The sequence below is a fragment of the Centropristis striata genome, chromosome 24, assembly GCF_030273125.1.
Source record: "Centropristis striata isolate RG_2023a ecotype Rhode Island chromosome 24, C.striata_1.0, whole genome shotgun sequence".
Lineage (NCBI taxonomy): Eukaryota > Metazoa > Chordata > Actinopteri > Perciformes > Serranidae > Centropristis > Centropristis striata.
Genome location: NC_081540.1, coordinates 15,712,918 through 15,730,469, shown reverse-complemented (window position 1 = coordinate 15,730,469; position 17,552 = coordinate 15,712,918). Strand labels below are relative to the sequence as shown.

General features: G+C 37.1%; 1 protein-coding gene across 1 annotated transcript in view; it reads right to left on the bottom strand.

The window, feature by feature from the left end:
- Positions 1 to 6,365, bottom strand: part of LOC131962994 (zinc finger protein GLI2-like) — a 50,125-nt gene extending 43,760 nt beyond the window's left edge. Inside the window, exons 1-2 of the mRNA XM_059328119.1 lie at positions 6,163 to 6,365; positions 714 to 896 (exon numbers count right to left, since the gene is read on the bottom strand). Of these exons, the coding sequence (XP_059184102.1) occupies positions 714 to 896; positions 6,163 to 6,244 (265 nt within the window). The 5' untranslated portion in view covers positions 6,245 to 6,365. The remainder of the gene's footprint in view (positions 1 to 713; positions 897 to 6,162) is intronic.
- Positions 6,366 to 17,552: the final 11,187 nt, after the last annotated feature.

Genomic DNA, 17,552 nt, shown 5'->3' with positions numbered 1-17,552 from the left:
TTAAGGTGCAAAAGTATGAAGGCGGCAATCCCAATATTGCCTTCTAAATGAAAGTATACCAATGACTAGCCCTTGGAGTGGCCAGAGCAGGCCATCCTACCCCAGAGTATAATTCACAATGGTGAGTGGACATCTTAAAGTTAGTAATGAAGCTCAAAGAAGCATGATAAACACTATAAATCATTCTAAGACATTGAGCAGCAGCATTCATGTACAAAAGATCTCCGTAATCCAACACAGATAAAAATGTTGCCGTGACAAGACGCTTTTTTACATTAAACATGTATGTTTTTTACATTACATTACATTATCAGCATTGAGAACCAGTTTCAAGTGAATTAATGAGTGTTGTACAGCTAACAAAGCTTTCTGCAAAGATTCAACAGCCTGAACAAGAGTTGATCCACAGCAATGTGTCGTCAGCATAGAAATGCACATTTGCTTCGGACACATAAGTCTGTTCATGTTGTGAAGTGTATTGTGTATGTGCTTATGTTGCCAAGTTTTTTTTCATTGTTTTTTCGTCCTTTCCTCTCCTCATGTTGTGCTGTATTTCTTTTCTTTCATCTCTGTCTCCCTATCCTGTCCACCTCTGTCATATTGTATGTGTGTTGTAAGTATACGTTTGGACGGGTTGATGGTTAATTTTGTTGTTCTAGTACCTGTTTCTTTGTGCAATGACAATAAAGGGGATTCTGATTCTTTTGACTCACCGTCGATGGGGGTAATGTAGTCAGACAGGTGGGCCCCTGCCGCTGCAGCCCCTGCCCCCTGCATCAGCAGCTCGCCGTACGGGCTTCGGTGGCTCGCCATCAGGTGGTAATACTCTGCCGGGCTGGCCCCGGGAGGAGGAGGGAGCCCGAACAGCCCGCGCTCCTTTAAATGCTCGTGGGCCACTGAAAGGAAACAGAGGGGGGAGTCATGAAGGAGGAGTGGGAACAGGCTGAGTTCCTGCTGAGGAGATCATGAATGGACTGAGAGGCCGGTGGGGCGGGGTCACTGATGTGCAACGGCCCATGTAGGGGCTCCCACCAAACGTGATTGTCCGAGAGGTTGCAGAAGCTCATTTTTACACTGAGGTCTGACATCATTACATATAATCGTACCGAGGCACACAGAGAGAAACTAACTATGAAACTCCAAGCACTGAATTTTAACCCTTCTCAAAAGTTACAAACCTGGGAGTTATCATTAATTGTGATCTTTGCTTTGAGCCCCATATTAAAAATATTACCAAAACTGCCTTTTATCATCTTAAGAACATTGCCAAAGTACGACCATTCCTCTCTCAAGCTAATACAGAGACATTGATGCATGCTTTATTCACCTGTAGAATTGACTATTGTAATGCTCTACTTTCTGGTCTACCTAACAAAAAATTTGATCGATTACAGTTATTACAAAATTCAGCTGCTCGTCTATTGACAAAGACCAGAAAGAGAGCTCATATTACACCTATTTTAAAGTCTCTGCATTGGCTGCCTGTGCGTTTCAGAATCGATTTTAAGATTATTTTACTGGTTTATAAATCTGTTAATGGTCTTAGTCCAGCCTATTTATCTGATTTACTTTTATCCTATGAACCCTGGAGGACCCTCAGGTCTTCTGGCCTTTAATAATACCAGAAGTTAGAACAAAAACCCAGGGTGAGGCGTCGTTTTGTCCCTGTGGTCCACGTTGGTGGAAGACCTGAAGACCTGAGGCCATCAGAGACTGTTCAGATTTTTAACACTTATCTTTTTAATTTGGCTTTTACTTGAACCATTTTTAAATATTCCTTTGCTCATGCATCACAACAACTTCTCTTTTATTTATTTATTAGCCTATTTATATATATAATCGTGCTCTACTTTTTAATTATTTATTTCTTGTTTTTATCTTTTTTATCTATCTAGCTTTTTAACTTTTTATTGTTATTACTATTTACTTTTGCTTTTTATTTTATTTTATCTGACCTTAGTTTATTTTGATTTATTTTACCTAATTAATTTCTAACCTGCCTCCAGTGTTTCCTCACTGCTCCATGCTGAGATGGAGCTTCCTCAGTTTGTGCTTTGTTTTTAATGGGGTGGAGGGTGTTTGGGTGTTTCTATGTTTTTTTTATTATTATTATTATAATTATTATTTTCTCCTTTTTATGTGAAACACTTTGTGTTACATTTCTTTTGTATAAAAAGTGCTATACAAATAAAGTCTGATTGATTGATTGAAAAATAAAATTGGGCTCTTTATGCAACTCACAGACTGTTTAGGGACCCCAGGATGCAGAAATATTCACATACAACAGGACAAATAACACATTTTACTGCAGGAGAAAAGCTGCATGTTTTTAGCATAAAGAGGAGACTTGTGGGTACCAGTAGAACCCATTTTCACTCGGAGGTCAGGGGACCAGAGTGATTTAAAAAAAGATAGTCGTACCATAAATAATCGTCTTAATGTTCTAATTAACTGGGGAAAGTTAATGTTGATATCTATAAGTTGTATTTTTGAGTCTCTGTGTGGTTTGTCTTCTCCTAAAAGAAGCTTTACTTCATGTGTTAACCTGGTCGTTAACATCTGCACCCAGTAAAGAGCTTTTAAAGTGTCAGCACCAATAAGAGTTTAATATGAATTAGTTTTACACTTGGCCCTCTTCCTCCTGCCTTCGTCCCCTCACATTAAGACTCCTGTCCTGAAGCAGAGCAGACTCTGTGCATGTGCTGACTTCAGAGCTGCTCTTACACCATCACATCTCCACTTTTAAAAACTTCTGGATATGGAGGAAAAAGTCAGGGCAGGTAGACAAAGCCAACACAAAAGATTAAAAAAAGAAAAAAAAGAAATCTTTTTCACATGAAACTATAGTTCCAAAAAAAGTATTTTCCAGAAGTTCACCATATTATTTTACATGTTGTTTTTTTAAGATTATTATTCAATATCTTAATGGTTTTGAATGTTAAATTACAGTGAATTCCATGTAAAAATTCACACCATATTGCTGAATATAAAAATTAAGGCAACTGTCTGTTTTTTATGCAGTAAAATTTTAAATTTAATGAAAAAAAAAGCAAAAATGAATCATAAAAAAACAGTTGCCATACACTTACCATTGTATTAAAGAAAAAAATGTAGTAATCCTACATATGTATATGTATATATATACATATATATATATATATATATATATATAATAGTAAAAAAAAATGTTTTAAATATATAATAGTAAAAACATTTTTGTAGAAATTACAGTAAAACACTGTCAAATTACATGAGAAAGAGGGTGTAAAATTAAAAATTGCATATCACCATAGTAGACACTTAAAAAGGAATAGTACAAAAATTTTGAAAAACTGTAGAAAACACACAGTTTTACTGTAAAAGTATAAAAATAATTTCAGGTAAAATTAATGGAAAAATACCATGATGTCACAATGACACAATTACCCTAAAAATAATGTGATCATTCAGTTTAAATTACAGTTTCTGCTGATATTTACATTTAAATTTACAGTAGAAAACCCACTCACTGTAATTTTTACAGTGAAGTTCTGGCAACCACAGCTGCCGGTATTTTATCGTAAATTTACCAGATTTTATTTACAGTGTATATAAACACTATACTGATTGAAAGTTGAAGAAAATGTGTTTGTTAAATTAACTCATAAAATGTGACATAAATTGATATTTCTATTTGAATTCTTTATGCATTTACCTTTGTTTTAATTTCCCTATTTATACATATATAAATAACTTACAGTTGTTTACTGTTATTTGATGGTGACCGTCTTTTTACCATTTTATTATGATTTTCTTTTCACAGTGCAGGTGCTTGTGTCGAAAAAAAGAGAGAAAGGTCACCTGGAACACATAAAAGCCTCCGTCTCGTCTTTCATCAAGCTATTTGCATTCTTTTATCAGGGGCAGATCTCAGGCCTGGACGCTTATTTAAGTTTAAAAGCACGGCCACATTACCACTGACAGACTGTAAAAGGAGATTTATTCCCCGTCCCGCTGCCGCGCTCCAATCTGTTATTGTAATTCAGCGCTGAGGAAAGAGTTGTCATCACGTCCTGCTGAATTTGGGGAATGGGAGCGTGTAAGTACTTGCCAGCACTGTTTCTCTTTTTAAAGAATCCTCTGGTCAACGTTTCATCCACTGAAACAACTACACTTTATTTATGGAGGACAGAAGCTGCCAAAATCCAAAATAAATAAAGAAATTACCCTATAAATATGTTTATATGCCATATATGGTTTATCAACAAACCATAAGAACAAATACATATATTTGAAACATGTAAATATATTTGAAAAAACAAGGATAATAATGTAAAATTGATACAAATATACAATATTGGAGAAATAATGCAAAGGTAAAAATAATGAATAAAGTGATTAATTTTTTTTTAAATACAAGTAAAATAAATCTAAAATGCAAAAACAAATAAATACATGTAAAATAAAAAAACTGAAGAAAATATTAACTCACATTATTTATTATTAGAGACATAGTTAGAGAAGATGAGATGTTTTTTCAGCTAAAAGGTGACTTAAAAATCATCTCCACTGATCACCTGATAAACCTTTAATATGCTTTGTAAAATTAAATGGAATAATCAGAAATGTTTTTTAACATCTCTTTCTCAGATTTCTAAAGATCTAAAGGTTTGAAATGAAGTAATAAATAAAAAAATCTATGTTTTTTTAGACAAATCTGAAAAAAGTCTGATTTTGTGCAAAAAAAATTGATATATTTCTCTTTTTTTTACCCCCTTTATTTTCTTCTTAAATGATCTTGTTTCCACAGCCACAAAATAAAATATAAAATAAATTCTAGTAACAACAAAAAGCTGAATGCATTCTTTTGGAGGTTTAAAAACACTTAAATGCTCACTAGAAAGAAAAAAAATGCAACAAAAGCTTTTTGAAATTGTTAACTTTACTAAGCGAAGAAAAGTCTTATTTGTCAGACTATTCTGCCCTATAAAGCCATTTTTTGTCAAAATTGAGTAATAACTAAAAAGGAACTCCTTGATGTCTGTTTTATCTTGTGACAAAGTTTTAGATTTCAATTTTGCTTTATTTCAGAGAAATAATGATATAAAAACCACAAAATCCAACTCAAAACCAAGCAGTAATTGCACTTACCACAATCTGCTTTGGATATATATACTAATTTAAACATAAAAATAATAGAAATTATAAGTTTATTTGATAGGGAAATTATAATGTAGATAGTGATGAAGTAAAAAAGTGAGTTAAAATTATATTAAGACTAAAATATAACATTTCTTTATCATATTAAGTCTAAAATACACAAATCTTTGAATAGGATTGTTAAACACTTTTAAATACATTTTTAACAAAATAAATTTGAAAATGTTTATTCACTGAAAACAAAATATAAAAGCTAAAAGAAGACGACAAAACTGTTGTTACTGCACTCTGTTTATCATTACTATTAGAACCTTTTACAGCAATGCTGTGTATGTTTTTGGGGTCAAAGGTCAAATAAATCATCATGATTTTTGAGCATAAAAATTAAATCATCCAAACATGTAGAAATAAGTGTCATATCACTTACCGGTAACACTTTACAATAACCAACTAAGTGATGTTTATAGATGGTTTATAGACCAATTATTAACCATTTACAAAGTGCTATTCATATTTAATCTTTAAATGTTTTCAACCAATTTCAAAAAGGTAAATGAATCATTTCAAAATCATTAACAGACTTAATATTGTGTTAAAATGTTATAATGAGTGCAACTATAAAGTATAAATTATAATTTATTGGTTTGCTAATGGTAAATTAACTATTAACTTACATTAATTAACCATCTGTTTGCCAAATATAAATGATTTAGTTAGTTAAACATTAATAAATGATGTATTTACCATTCTAAATGGCCTATATATGCTTTATAAATGATAATTAAACATTAATAAACTATCTGTTTACCATTTATAAATTAGGGTTATTGTACAGTGTTACCCACTTATCTACCTATTACCCATTTGGCTGGTCAGTCAAAACACATAAAAAAAACTTTAAAGCAGTTTTTCTCAGTTTTACCTTTTGCGTAGTTACTGCAGTTAGCCTTTGTAGGGCTGTATTCACTGAAATAATATTAAAATAAGCTCAGAGAAACTTAGATGGAGATGGAGAGGACTTACAGTCAGCAGGGCTGAGTCCTCTGGCGGCGGAGATCATGGACAGGGTGGGGCTGCCGTGCACGGAGCGCAGGTAGTGCTCCATGTGGGGGCTGACGTAGGGGTGAGGCGGGCTGAAGGGGGACTCGCCAGTGGCAACGGCGGCGGGTGAAAGGCGGATCAGGGAGATATCGGAGATGACGGGGCTGCCGGCCAAACCTGCAGGGCTGGAAGAGAGGAGAGAAAAGTTAGATCACAATCCCAGACATCCATGTGTTAACCCTCTGGAGTCTCCAAAAGCTCCAAATCCAGACTTCTTCATCACATCCAGACTAGAAAACAAAGCAGCGTGGAGCCCTACTGTAAATTTACCTCTAAAGTTCTGGCTGTAAACTCCATGAGGCCAGTTTCAGTTTGATGATGATATACCAAGTAAAACTGGAGACAAGCTCAAATATATTTAGTATAAAATGATAGAACTGGATGGAACCCTCTTATATGTTAGATTTGACACCTTTGTTCACATTTGCAACATTTAAAATTCTTTATTGCGCATGATAGTGTTTTGAAATTAAGAAAAAGATTCAAAATCACATTTTATGTTGGACTAAAGGACTAAAAAAGACACAAAATGACCAAAAAAGACACAAAATTACTAAAAAAAAGACACATAAAGACACAAAATGAACAAAAAAGACACAAAGTTACCAAAAAAGACACAAAAAGACACAAAATAACTAAAAAAGACACAACAAAAGACACAAAATTACCAAAATTGTTACACTAAACACACAAGACACAAATAAAATAGAGTCACAAACACAAAACCAGAAGACAAAATTACCTCGAAAAACACAGAAGACACGAAATGACTAAAAAAGACACAGAATGACCAAAAAAATACACAAAATAACTACAAAAAGACACAAAAAGACACAAAATGAACAAAAAAGACACAAAATTACCAAAAAAGACACAAAAAGACACAAAATGACTTAAAAAAGACACAAAATTACCAAAATAATACACAAAATAACTAAAAAAGACACAACAAAAGACACAAAATTACCAAAATTGTTACACTAAACACACAAGACACAAATAAAATAGAGTCCCACTAGAATAAAAACCAGAGTTGGATGACAGGATCACACACAATCACAAGATCACATTTATGTTGGTTTTTCTTTGTTTCTTTTTGGTTCAAAAAGTTGATCCAGTAAAACAGAATAAAAAAATAAATTATCATTAGGTCATATAGGTGAAAAAAAAAATATATATATATATATGTTTGAAAAGTATGTTTTCTTTAAAAAATCGTCAGAAATCCACAGTTTACAGAGAAAGAAACTGCATAAATAGGCATCATCGTCAGAGTTTGGAATTTCCGACGGTTCTTGAATGGATCATAGCATACGAAAGTTTCTGTTCGCAAAAAGTTACCAAATAAAGTGTTTGCACTAAAAACATCCTGTTAAAACATTAAATTCTGCTCTTCAGAGACACAGTGAAGACATGATTGATTCTGCTGAGACCAACGGTCACATGACAAATATTCACTGAGAATCTGTTTACACAGAGCAGAGAGGAGAGGACAGGAGAGGCTGTTTACACAGAGCAGAGAGGAGAGGACAGGAGAGGCTGTTTACACAGAGCAGAGAGGAGAGGACAGGAGAGGCTGTTTACACAGGGCAGAGAGGAAAGGACATGACAGGGGAGGCTGTTTACACAGAGCAGAGAGGAGAGGACAGGAGAGGCTGTTTACACAGAGCAGACAGGAGAGGCTGTTTACACAGAGCAGAGAGGAGAGGACAGGAGAGGCTGTTTACACAGAGTAGAGAGGAGAGGACAGGAGAGGCTGTTTACACAGAGCAGACAGGAGAGGCTGTTTACACAGAGCAGAGAGGAGAGGACAGGAGAGGCTGTTTACACAGAGCAGAGAGGAGAGGACAGGAGAGGCTGTTTACACAGAGCAGAGAGGAGAGGACAGGGGAGGGTGTTTACACAGAGCAGACAGGAGAGGACAGGAGAGGCTGTTTACACAGAGCAGAGAGGAAAGGACAGGGGAGGGTGTTTACACAGAGCAGACAGGAGAGGACAGGAGAGGCTGTTTACACAGAGCAGAGAGGAAAGGACAGGGGAGGGTGTTTACACAGATCAGAGAGGAGAGGACAGTAGAGGCTGGAAACATGGAAATAGATCAAAATGTAGAATATGTGGAGCAAACTTTTTCTTTTTCCAACTTTTGGGGGACTTGTGGGCACTTGACTTACAGAAAATGACTTACAGATTTGATATATACTGATTGAGTTCAGAGGGTTAATACACAGATTTTATAATATAAATATGACTTAAAGACTTCAGCACAAAACCACCTGAGTGGCGTCACACTGCAGATATCCAGCTGAACACCTGATCCTCAGCGTGAGGGTGAGATCATGTCTAACGGCTCCTTTATCTGCCGTTGATCAGAGGAGTCAGAGGACGGGGTGAGACTGGGGTCACGGATATGAGCAGACGGTGTCGTTTGTCCTGTTATCCTGCACGTTGTGATTTTTGGAAGATCAGTCTGATAAAAGAAGGTAAAGCTGACACCTTTTTAACAGACTCTCTGTCTGTCTTTGATGAAGTGATATTCGTTTTTCAGATGAGTTTAACATGTTTAGTTTTGGTTTGGTGAAAATGTATTTCTTTTTTGCTTGTACTCTGGAGGAGCAGATAAAATGGTCCTGTACAAACAGCTGGTTAAATATATCCAACTATGGCTGCTGAAATAATTTTAAATGGAACTGAAGTAATAAAAGGAAAATCAAATAGGAAAGTAACTAGATACACTGTAAAAAATGGCTGTAGATTTTACGATGAAAAACTGCTAAACCATGACAGTAAAAGGCCGTAAAATGATAAATGAGTTAATTCAGTTTCAGTAACAATGAAACATCGTAAATGTATATATCAGCCAAAACAGTATTTTTTACAGTTTAAAAAAAACAAAACACTCCATTACTCCACTGTTAAATACACTGGCACTGTGTGTGTAACAAAAATATTCTGTAATATATATACAAGCCAACACTGTAATTTTTGCATCTATTTTTTGTTAAAAAAAACTTTTTTTCTCACTGTTAAATGTACTAAACACCATATCTCTAACAAAAATATACTGTAGTATTTAATGGTAAAATCTTTAATTTATGCAGCATTTATAAAGTATTTTCTTGTCAATTATATGGCAGAAGAGTGTTTCTTTTGATGTATTTTTTTACGATAAAATATGGAATAAAATGGCAATCTTAAACGGGAAATCAACAGTGCTAATATAACTTTACCGTAATATTAGAAAAGTTGCACCGTATATATTATGGTAAAGTTCTGGCAACCACAGCTGCCTTTTTTTTTTTTACCGTAAAAACAACAGTTGTTTTTTTTTTTTTACAGTGTAGGGAAATTAACACAATGGTAAATACATAAATAATTAAACTAGAAATATCAACTTATGTCACATTTTATAAGTTAATTAAACATACAGACTTTTTTCACCTTTGAATCAGAAAAAAACCCAACTGAGTTTGGAGATGTCATGTCAAGCCTGGTGTCATGGGAGTCATTGCAGCACTAAATATTAAAATCCATATTGAGCAGGATAAATACCTCTCATATATGACATATCATGACATGGTTGGTATCAATGGATTCCTCAGATCTTCTAATTTCATATATCATTTGTACGTCACTTTGGATAAAAGCGTCTGCTAAATGACATTGTAAAACTGTAGAATGACATATATTGTCTACCGAGGCTTAAAATTGAACAGTCACAGCCTCCGAAAGAAAAAAAAACTGCAAAAAATCTGACGTTCCGCCTGTGTGTCGGTGGAATGCTAAGTTCCCAAGTCACACACCTCATTAAATATATTAATATGAAGTGAGCAGCTGCTGCAGTCTGCTCCATTCAAGACAAACATGAACAGCAGTAAAAGCAGCAGAGAAACAGGTCATGTCTGGAGGTGGAGGTGTCTGCTTCCTCTACAGACGTTTGAGCTCCACATGTCTCTGTCGCCGCCGCCGCCGCTTCACACCTTTCTGACGGCGAGAACACATTTACACATTAGTCTGGGCTGTAAGGCTGAGGTCACCACCAAATCCAATGAATGTAGAATCAAAACTCTGGAATCAATCGGGCATACAGATTTGGCCCTGTTAGCCTGAATGTGACAGCAACTCCAACCAACTGCTCCATAGAGACTATATAACTGGGACCAGACATTTCTATAAAAAGACAGTTTTCTAAACTGCCATCTTGCTCACATTTTTAAACTACAGACATGAAACTTGCACACCAATATGTGCTTCTTTAAAAGAAAAAAAAACCTGCCATTGATGATTTGATGTTCCAGATTCGCCACACTGTTTGAACCTTATAAAGCTAAAAGTGCACAATAAACATTGTGAAAAATGATATTCCAACATTGGAAAGTCAGTGCGTTTACATGCACAGTTTAATTGAGCTATGCTTAAAAATCCATATTGCCGTCTAATAGGACTTCTACATGCAACTGAGAAAATCTAATAACTGACGGGAACGTGTCCTCCTCCTCAACACTGGGTGGAGATATGTGTCGTTTCTGCAGGTTAATATGGCGCCCTTTATGTTGACCTCAGTTCAACACTTTGACCTGTCGCTACTGACCGGCTAATGTGCGACCGCCCATTCCCAATTTGGAAAACCAGGCAGTAAACAGACTGCAAACTGGGCCCGTTACAAAACGTATTTTAAACATATTTACCTGTTTATTTGGCACTATTTTTTCTCAACCATAGAATTTCCATGTCAATAGCCTCATCCCTGTCTCATGTGCGAGCGGCTAATGTGACCAGCTAATGTGTGAGCGACTAATGTGCCACCGGCTAACGTGCCAACGGCTAATGTGACCGGCTTTCTTGGATGTTTTTGTTCCGGGGTCATACACCAGCGCGGGGGTTGTCTTGTCATACATGCCGACGAAAATCCTATTCCAATCACATTATCTGGGTGTCCTAATCAGAGTTTGAGAACTACGACATCAGTCGGACTAACACGTTTACATGCACTTCAGTTGTCCAGTTATAGTCAGATTAAGGCAATAATTTGGTTTTTGTGTCATGTAAACATACTGAGTGTTGGAAAAAAGTTATTCAGAAGAAGAAGAAGCCTCAGCACTCACTATAGAGGCAGAAAGTCCATGAACACACCTGTCAGTGTCAGTAAAACTGTGAACGTGACTTTAATGAGCGTCCTGCAGGGACGGAAATTAACCCCTCCACCTCCCCCTCTCTTGTCTCAGCCCGCTGCCCGGCGCCGGACCACGACACGCTCGAAAGGGCAAACATTGTACTCGCCCAGACGCCCAGAAACGCCCCCCGCAGCCAGACGCTTTGTGAATATTACAGAGCAGAGAAATATTAATACGAGCAGCTTGTTATCACAGTAAACAAACTGTAAAGTTGCAGCTCACCTGCAGGCCGGTACATGATGAGAGCATTAATATTTCACACACACTCACTGAGGGGGTGATTAGGTTTTTGTGTGCAAAATCAGATCTTTATCTTCTGAAACATTGCCTCACTCGTGATGCAATCCAGCGCTGTGGCTGCAAGGTGATGGAGCCTTTGTTGAAGGTGGATGATGGTGCATTTTTAATGAAGCAGCAGAGAGACAGAAATGGTTTGGTAAACACTGAGGGCACGCAGATCTGGACACTTATGACCCTAAATAGCACCTGGACTTGCTGTAATAACAGGGAAAAATCTAAAATAAATGCTATTAAATGTGCCACAAATTATATTTTAAATAAATATAAGCTTTAAGATTAATATTCAGTAAAAGTTACTGGATGTACACTGCAAAAAGGTGTGTCTAAAAACCAGATAAAAACACTAAATCTGAGGGAAATGATCTTGCTGCATGGACAGATAATTTACCTTGACAAGATTTCTTAAATTAAGATTATTAAATCTAGAAATAAGCATGTTGAATGCTTAAAATAAGAAATTAACTCTAACTAATTAAAACAAGATAAATTAAAGCTGCAAGCAGTGATGAACTGGCCCGAGCAGAGTGCAGTGCAAATTATTTGTTTCTTACCAAGATAAAAAAAAAAATTTAGATTTAGAAGTGTTCGATCATTTATCTTGCTTTAAGAGTTCATTTCTTATTTTAAGCGTTCAAAATGCTTATTTCTAGATTTAACAATCTTGCTGCATGGACAGATGATTTCACTTGACAAGATTTCTTAAATTAATATTGTTAAATCTAGAAATAAGCATGTTGAAGGCTTAAAATAAGAAATTAACCCTTAAAACCTAAAGTGTTTTTTTTATCATGGTAAGAAACAAGTCGTTTGCAGTGCACTCTGCTCGGGCCAGCTTTAATTTATCTTGTTTTAAGAGTTAATTTCATATTTTAAGCATTGAACATGCTTATTTCTAATCTTAATTTAAGAAATCTTGTCAAGTGAAATTATCCATCCATGCAGCAAGATCATTTCCCTCAGATTTAGTGTTTTTATCTGGTTTTTAGACACACCTTTTTTGCAGTGTATTAATTGTGCCACAAATAATATTTTAAATAAATATAGGCTTTAAGATTATTATTCAGTAAAAGTTACTGGATGTGAACATTCCTCCACATGCATCCAAAGTGTGTTTCCTCGCTCTTTCTACCGGCTGTACAAGTGCTTTTTTTATTATTTGCATGTACGTGTGTGTGTGTGTGTGTGTGTGTGTGTGTGTGTGTGTGTGTGTGTGTCTGTGGGCGACACCAGAGATGAATTGCAGTGTGACAGTGAGTCTCGTCTCCGGTGTCGGGCTCAGGGAACGCTCTGATTTAGATAAATCACGCCGTCCGGCGAGCGGCTGAATAAACTCCCACTGTAGGTTTATGAGTCTCTTCTGCTGCTGCCGAGTGAAGCGGACGCCTCAAACTTAACAGGCAAAACCCCCCTAACACCCCCCGAACACTTCATACAGAGGGAGAAATGACCTACATACAAACAAACAGATCTCAGAGCTGCAAATCACGGCCTCCTTAAAAAGTCATTCCATCATCTCATCCTGCACACGGACGCAGATATCTCAAAGTCTACATGTTTTATATGCAGTTTCTTTGCAAATTTGTCATCTAAAAAGCTCAAGGCAACTTTACAAACTTAAACTTTGACAGCATGACATAGAAACCCAGTGATGGTTGTGTTACTGCAGAAATAAAGAGACTTGACTAACTGATGCTGCAGCTGCAGAACGACTCCAGCACGTAGTTTAATGAGGATCAACTGATCTTTGCTTGTCTGACTGATTGTATTTGGGTATTTGCAACATTAACCCTTTGATGCACAACATACACTGTAAAATCTAATGCTGCTTGTTTGTTATTATAACTCATTTTTCCTTTTCAATACAACAAAGATTGGTGCAAAAAGTCATTTAACTTAAAATATTGAGTCAAATAGCAAGATTAATTTGAGTTAACTCCATTGTCTTCGTTGTCTTGACATAAAATTATTTCGCAGCATGGACAATCAAATATTTTAGTTGAAACACCAAGTTGGTTTTACAGCAGACCTGGGCATTGGGCGGCCCGCGGGCCACATCCGGCCCGTTGGCTGTCCTTGTCCGGCCCGCGTGAGGTTACCCAGAAATTAGAAATCAATACAACCGCAGTGCTTTTATTTTGAAGGCGATTTACGCATACCCGAGTTACCTCGCTACCTTGTCAAAAACACCTATTGTTTTTTGCATAAAGTTAATAAATTAACAATTAACAAGTTAATAAATTCCTTGGTCACCTTGTGAATCCACCGTAAGAGCTACGAGGTGGGAAAACAATAGCAAACATTAGCATTAGCACTTGAGCAAACAAGCACTTTTACTATAGTTAAGACAAAAAATATAGCCACTAATATATATGACAGAAGAAAATAAACTTTAACAAACATTGTGTCCTGTCAGCCAGCCACTAAAGAAGCCTTTTTCATACTTTATATCAACTTTATATGAATTACTACGCACTCGCTATTATTTACCGTTCGTTTCTCATTTAACCGTTCCACCTGTTATTTCCTGTCACTACCTTTCAAAATTAAAGCACCCGTTTCACACTGGACAGCACCTTTTCAAAATAAAAGCATCACAACATTGTAAAACACCTAGAAAATGTACAAACATGAAAAACAAGCTATATAATACAAAAACACCAATAGGAACCTTGCTAAATGTCATCTACAGTTGTGTTTAAAATAAATGGAAACGTGAAATAGTGATTGTAGTATTTCCTACTTTTTACTGCTATATTTGATTTACTCCACATTAACAGTCTTACATAACATGTAACAAGAAAGGGCGCCATATTAACCCGCTGAACCCGCATCATTTGCACATTTGCACTGAGCTAATACACTTTATCGGATCGGTATTGACCATTTATCTACACTCCCCTCCTAAACTATTGGAACAGCGAGGCCAATTCCTTTATTTTTGCTGGAAACTGGAAACACTTGGGTTTGACCTCAAAAGATGAATATGTGTCAGAAGGTCAGTGTTTTAGCTTCTATTCCCAGGTAGTTACCAGGCGGCAACCTCTGAGTCTGAGCAAGGAGGGAAACCAGGAAGTGCCTTAAGCTGCATTCAGACACTCCAAGGGGTCGCTGTTCAGTTTTCTGAGGTCAGTAACATACATTTTGTTTTTGTTTTTTGCTAGGCTAAACTAATATCCCAGTTAATGTTCCAGTTAATGCTAACATGAATTAGCAGCGGCTTCTGTATGTATGTGTGAAAATTAAGCTTTACCAACTTTCATTTCATATAGATACACTGTAAAAAATTGTAATAAAAATAAACAAAAATAAAAATCTTAAAAAACACACACAACAAAAGGTAAAAACAACCACAAGTTATTTTAACAAACATTCCATACCTAATTATGATGGTAAGTGTATGGCAACTTTTGCTCCCACACTTTTTACCTTTAAAAAAGATTGTATGTAACTGTAATTGCAACTTCAAGTTGCCTTAACCTAATTCAGTCAGGTTGAGGTGTAGAGAGGCTGTAGTCAGTGATCAGATCCCTCTCCTCCTCCACAGTCCAGATATGGTCTGCTCCCCGTATCGGAAACAAGATGGCGACACAAGATGGCGACGAGTGTAACGCTGAACTCGATGCTTCCAACAGGCCACAAACCAACGGGTGACGTCACGTTGACTACGTCCAATATTTATATACAGTCTATGGTATTTACATCTAGATCAGTTACACAACTTAGAAGATAGCATCTTTTGTTTGAACCCACCCATTTTTCAAGCGAGCTATTTTGAAGCTGAGAGAAGATGGAAAATCAGTCAGAGCCATTGCACAAATATGGGCCATAGCCAGTACAACCATTACCATTACATTGCTACAAAACGTTAGATCAAGTAAAACATCAGCAGTTGATGACAGAAACATTGTGAGAGCTGTAAAGTTGTAAACCTTAAACAACTGTCAGTGACATCACCAACAACCTCCAGAGGGCAGGAGTAAAGATATAACAGTCCACCGTTCACAGAAGACTTTGTGAACAAAAGTACAGAGGCTATTCCTCTGTGGTGTACCGCAAGGTTCTATTTTAGGTCCAATTTTATTCTCTATTTATATGCTCCCTCTTGGCGAGATCATTGAACGCCACAATGTTTGCTTCAATTGTTATGCAGATAACATATATATATATATATATACCTCCCCCTGAAACCTGCTGACCCAAGAAGCCATATCTGCTGTTTTCGACTGTCCTACCAATGTGAACTGCTGGATGGCACAAAATCTCCTGAAACTAAATAACTCAAAATCTGAAGTCCTATTGCCTAATCCTCCCTTTCATCCTCCCAAGTTTCATGGACTGATGAGACAAAAATGAACCTTTACCAAAGTGATGGAAAGATTAATGTGTGGAGAAAGAAAGGATCTGCTCATGATCCCAAACACAAAAGCTCTTCATCGATGACGTAACACATGATGGCAGCAGCAACATGAACTCAGATGTCTACAGAAACATTTTGTCTGCCAATTAAAAGAGAGATGCAACCAAACGGATCTGGAGATCCTTCATCATGGAGCAAGACAATGACCCAAAACATCAGGGGAAAGAGGTGGACAGTTTTAGAACGACCAAGTCAGTCTCCTGATTTAAACTCTGTTGAGCATGCATTTTACCTGCTAAAAAGGAGACTGGGGAGAAACCCCCCCAAAACAAACAAAAACTGAAAGAGGCTGCTTCCTATATTTTTGCTCACATTTACAAAAAATTTACAGCAGGTTATAATATATTTGTTTGTGATTTATGTCATTATAACTGTTATTCTGCACAAAAGACATTTTTGAGTTGTTTCCACTTCTAGCCATGATTGTGCTGATTCATAGAGCTGCAGGACTTATGGATTTAATATATTGCAGTGAAATACAAGGCCACAATAGCCGTGTTTCCTTTAGGGGGAAGAGTGGCCACAGGGAAAGTCTCAGGCCACTCCCTCTCAAATGTCCGATCACTCTGCGTGTCTCCATCACAAAAAGGCCCCCAGAGGGATTTAGAGACTCTGGAGGTGACGTATGGTTTTCCATTGACGCGTAATCACTTAGAGACAGTTTCGACCGTGATCACAAACGCGACGGATTAAACACGGGAGACTCAACTGTGGCTGCCGTCGCTAACTGTGCACAACGTCAGCAGCTGAACATAAACAAAGCAGCATGGCTAATTATGCACAGCGTCTCCGCTGATCATAAACATAGTGATGGTGAATTAACCGGCATCACTAACTGTGCACAGAGTGTCCGGTGCTTGTTATAAACAAACAGAGATCGCTAAGTGAACACCTCCTGCAGCAGCAGCACATAAACACTGTACTGCTACAGAGCTAACTGTTAGCCTATTGGCAATTTGCAGACTGGACGCTAAGGGCTTAACATCCCCTCCGGCTCTGCAGGTGGGAGAGACTGCTGTAGGAGGACTGGGCCGCTTCGACTCATTCTTACTCTTCTTAATGAGCCACCGGCCCCTGCGAGTAAGAACGAGTCTCCGAAAGTCTTCAATAACACCAGAAAAAAGTCGCTGGATTTGTCGCCAGTCGCTTTGTTGAAAAATAGTCGCTAAGGGGATCTGAAAAAACGCTAAATATAGCAACAAAGTAGCTAAGTTGGCAACACTGCTTCGCCGGCTTTTACAAATGGCGCATGTTGTTGTGGCATCGAGTACTACGTCACATCCTGCTTAGCGTTCTATCCAATCAGCAACCAGGCTTTTTTCAGGGGAGAAAAACGGTCCTGTTCTTCTACAGGGACAAAAAAATTCCCGTCAAAAGACAACTCAGGACGGCACATATTCAAATTAGGGGCGTTTTGGCGAGTG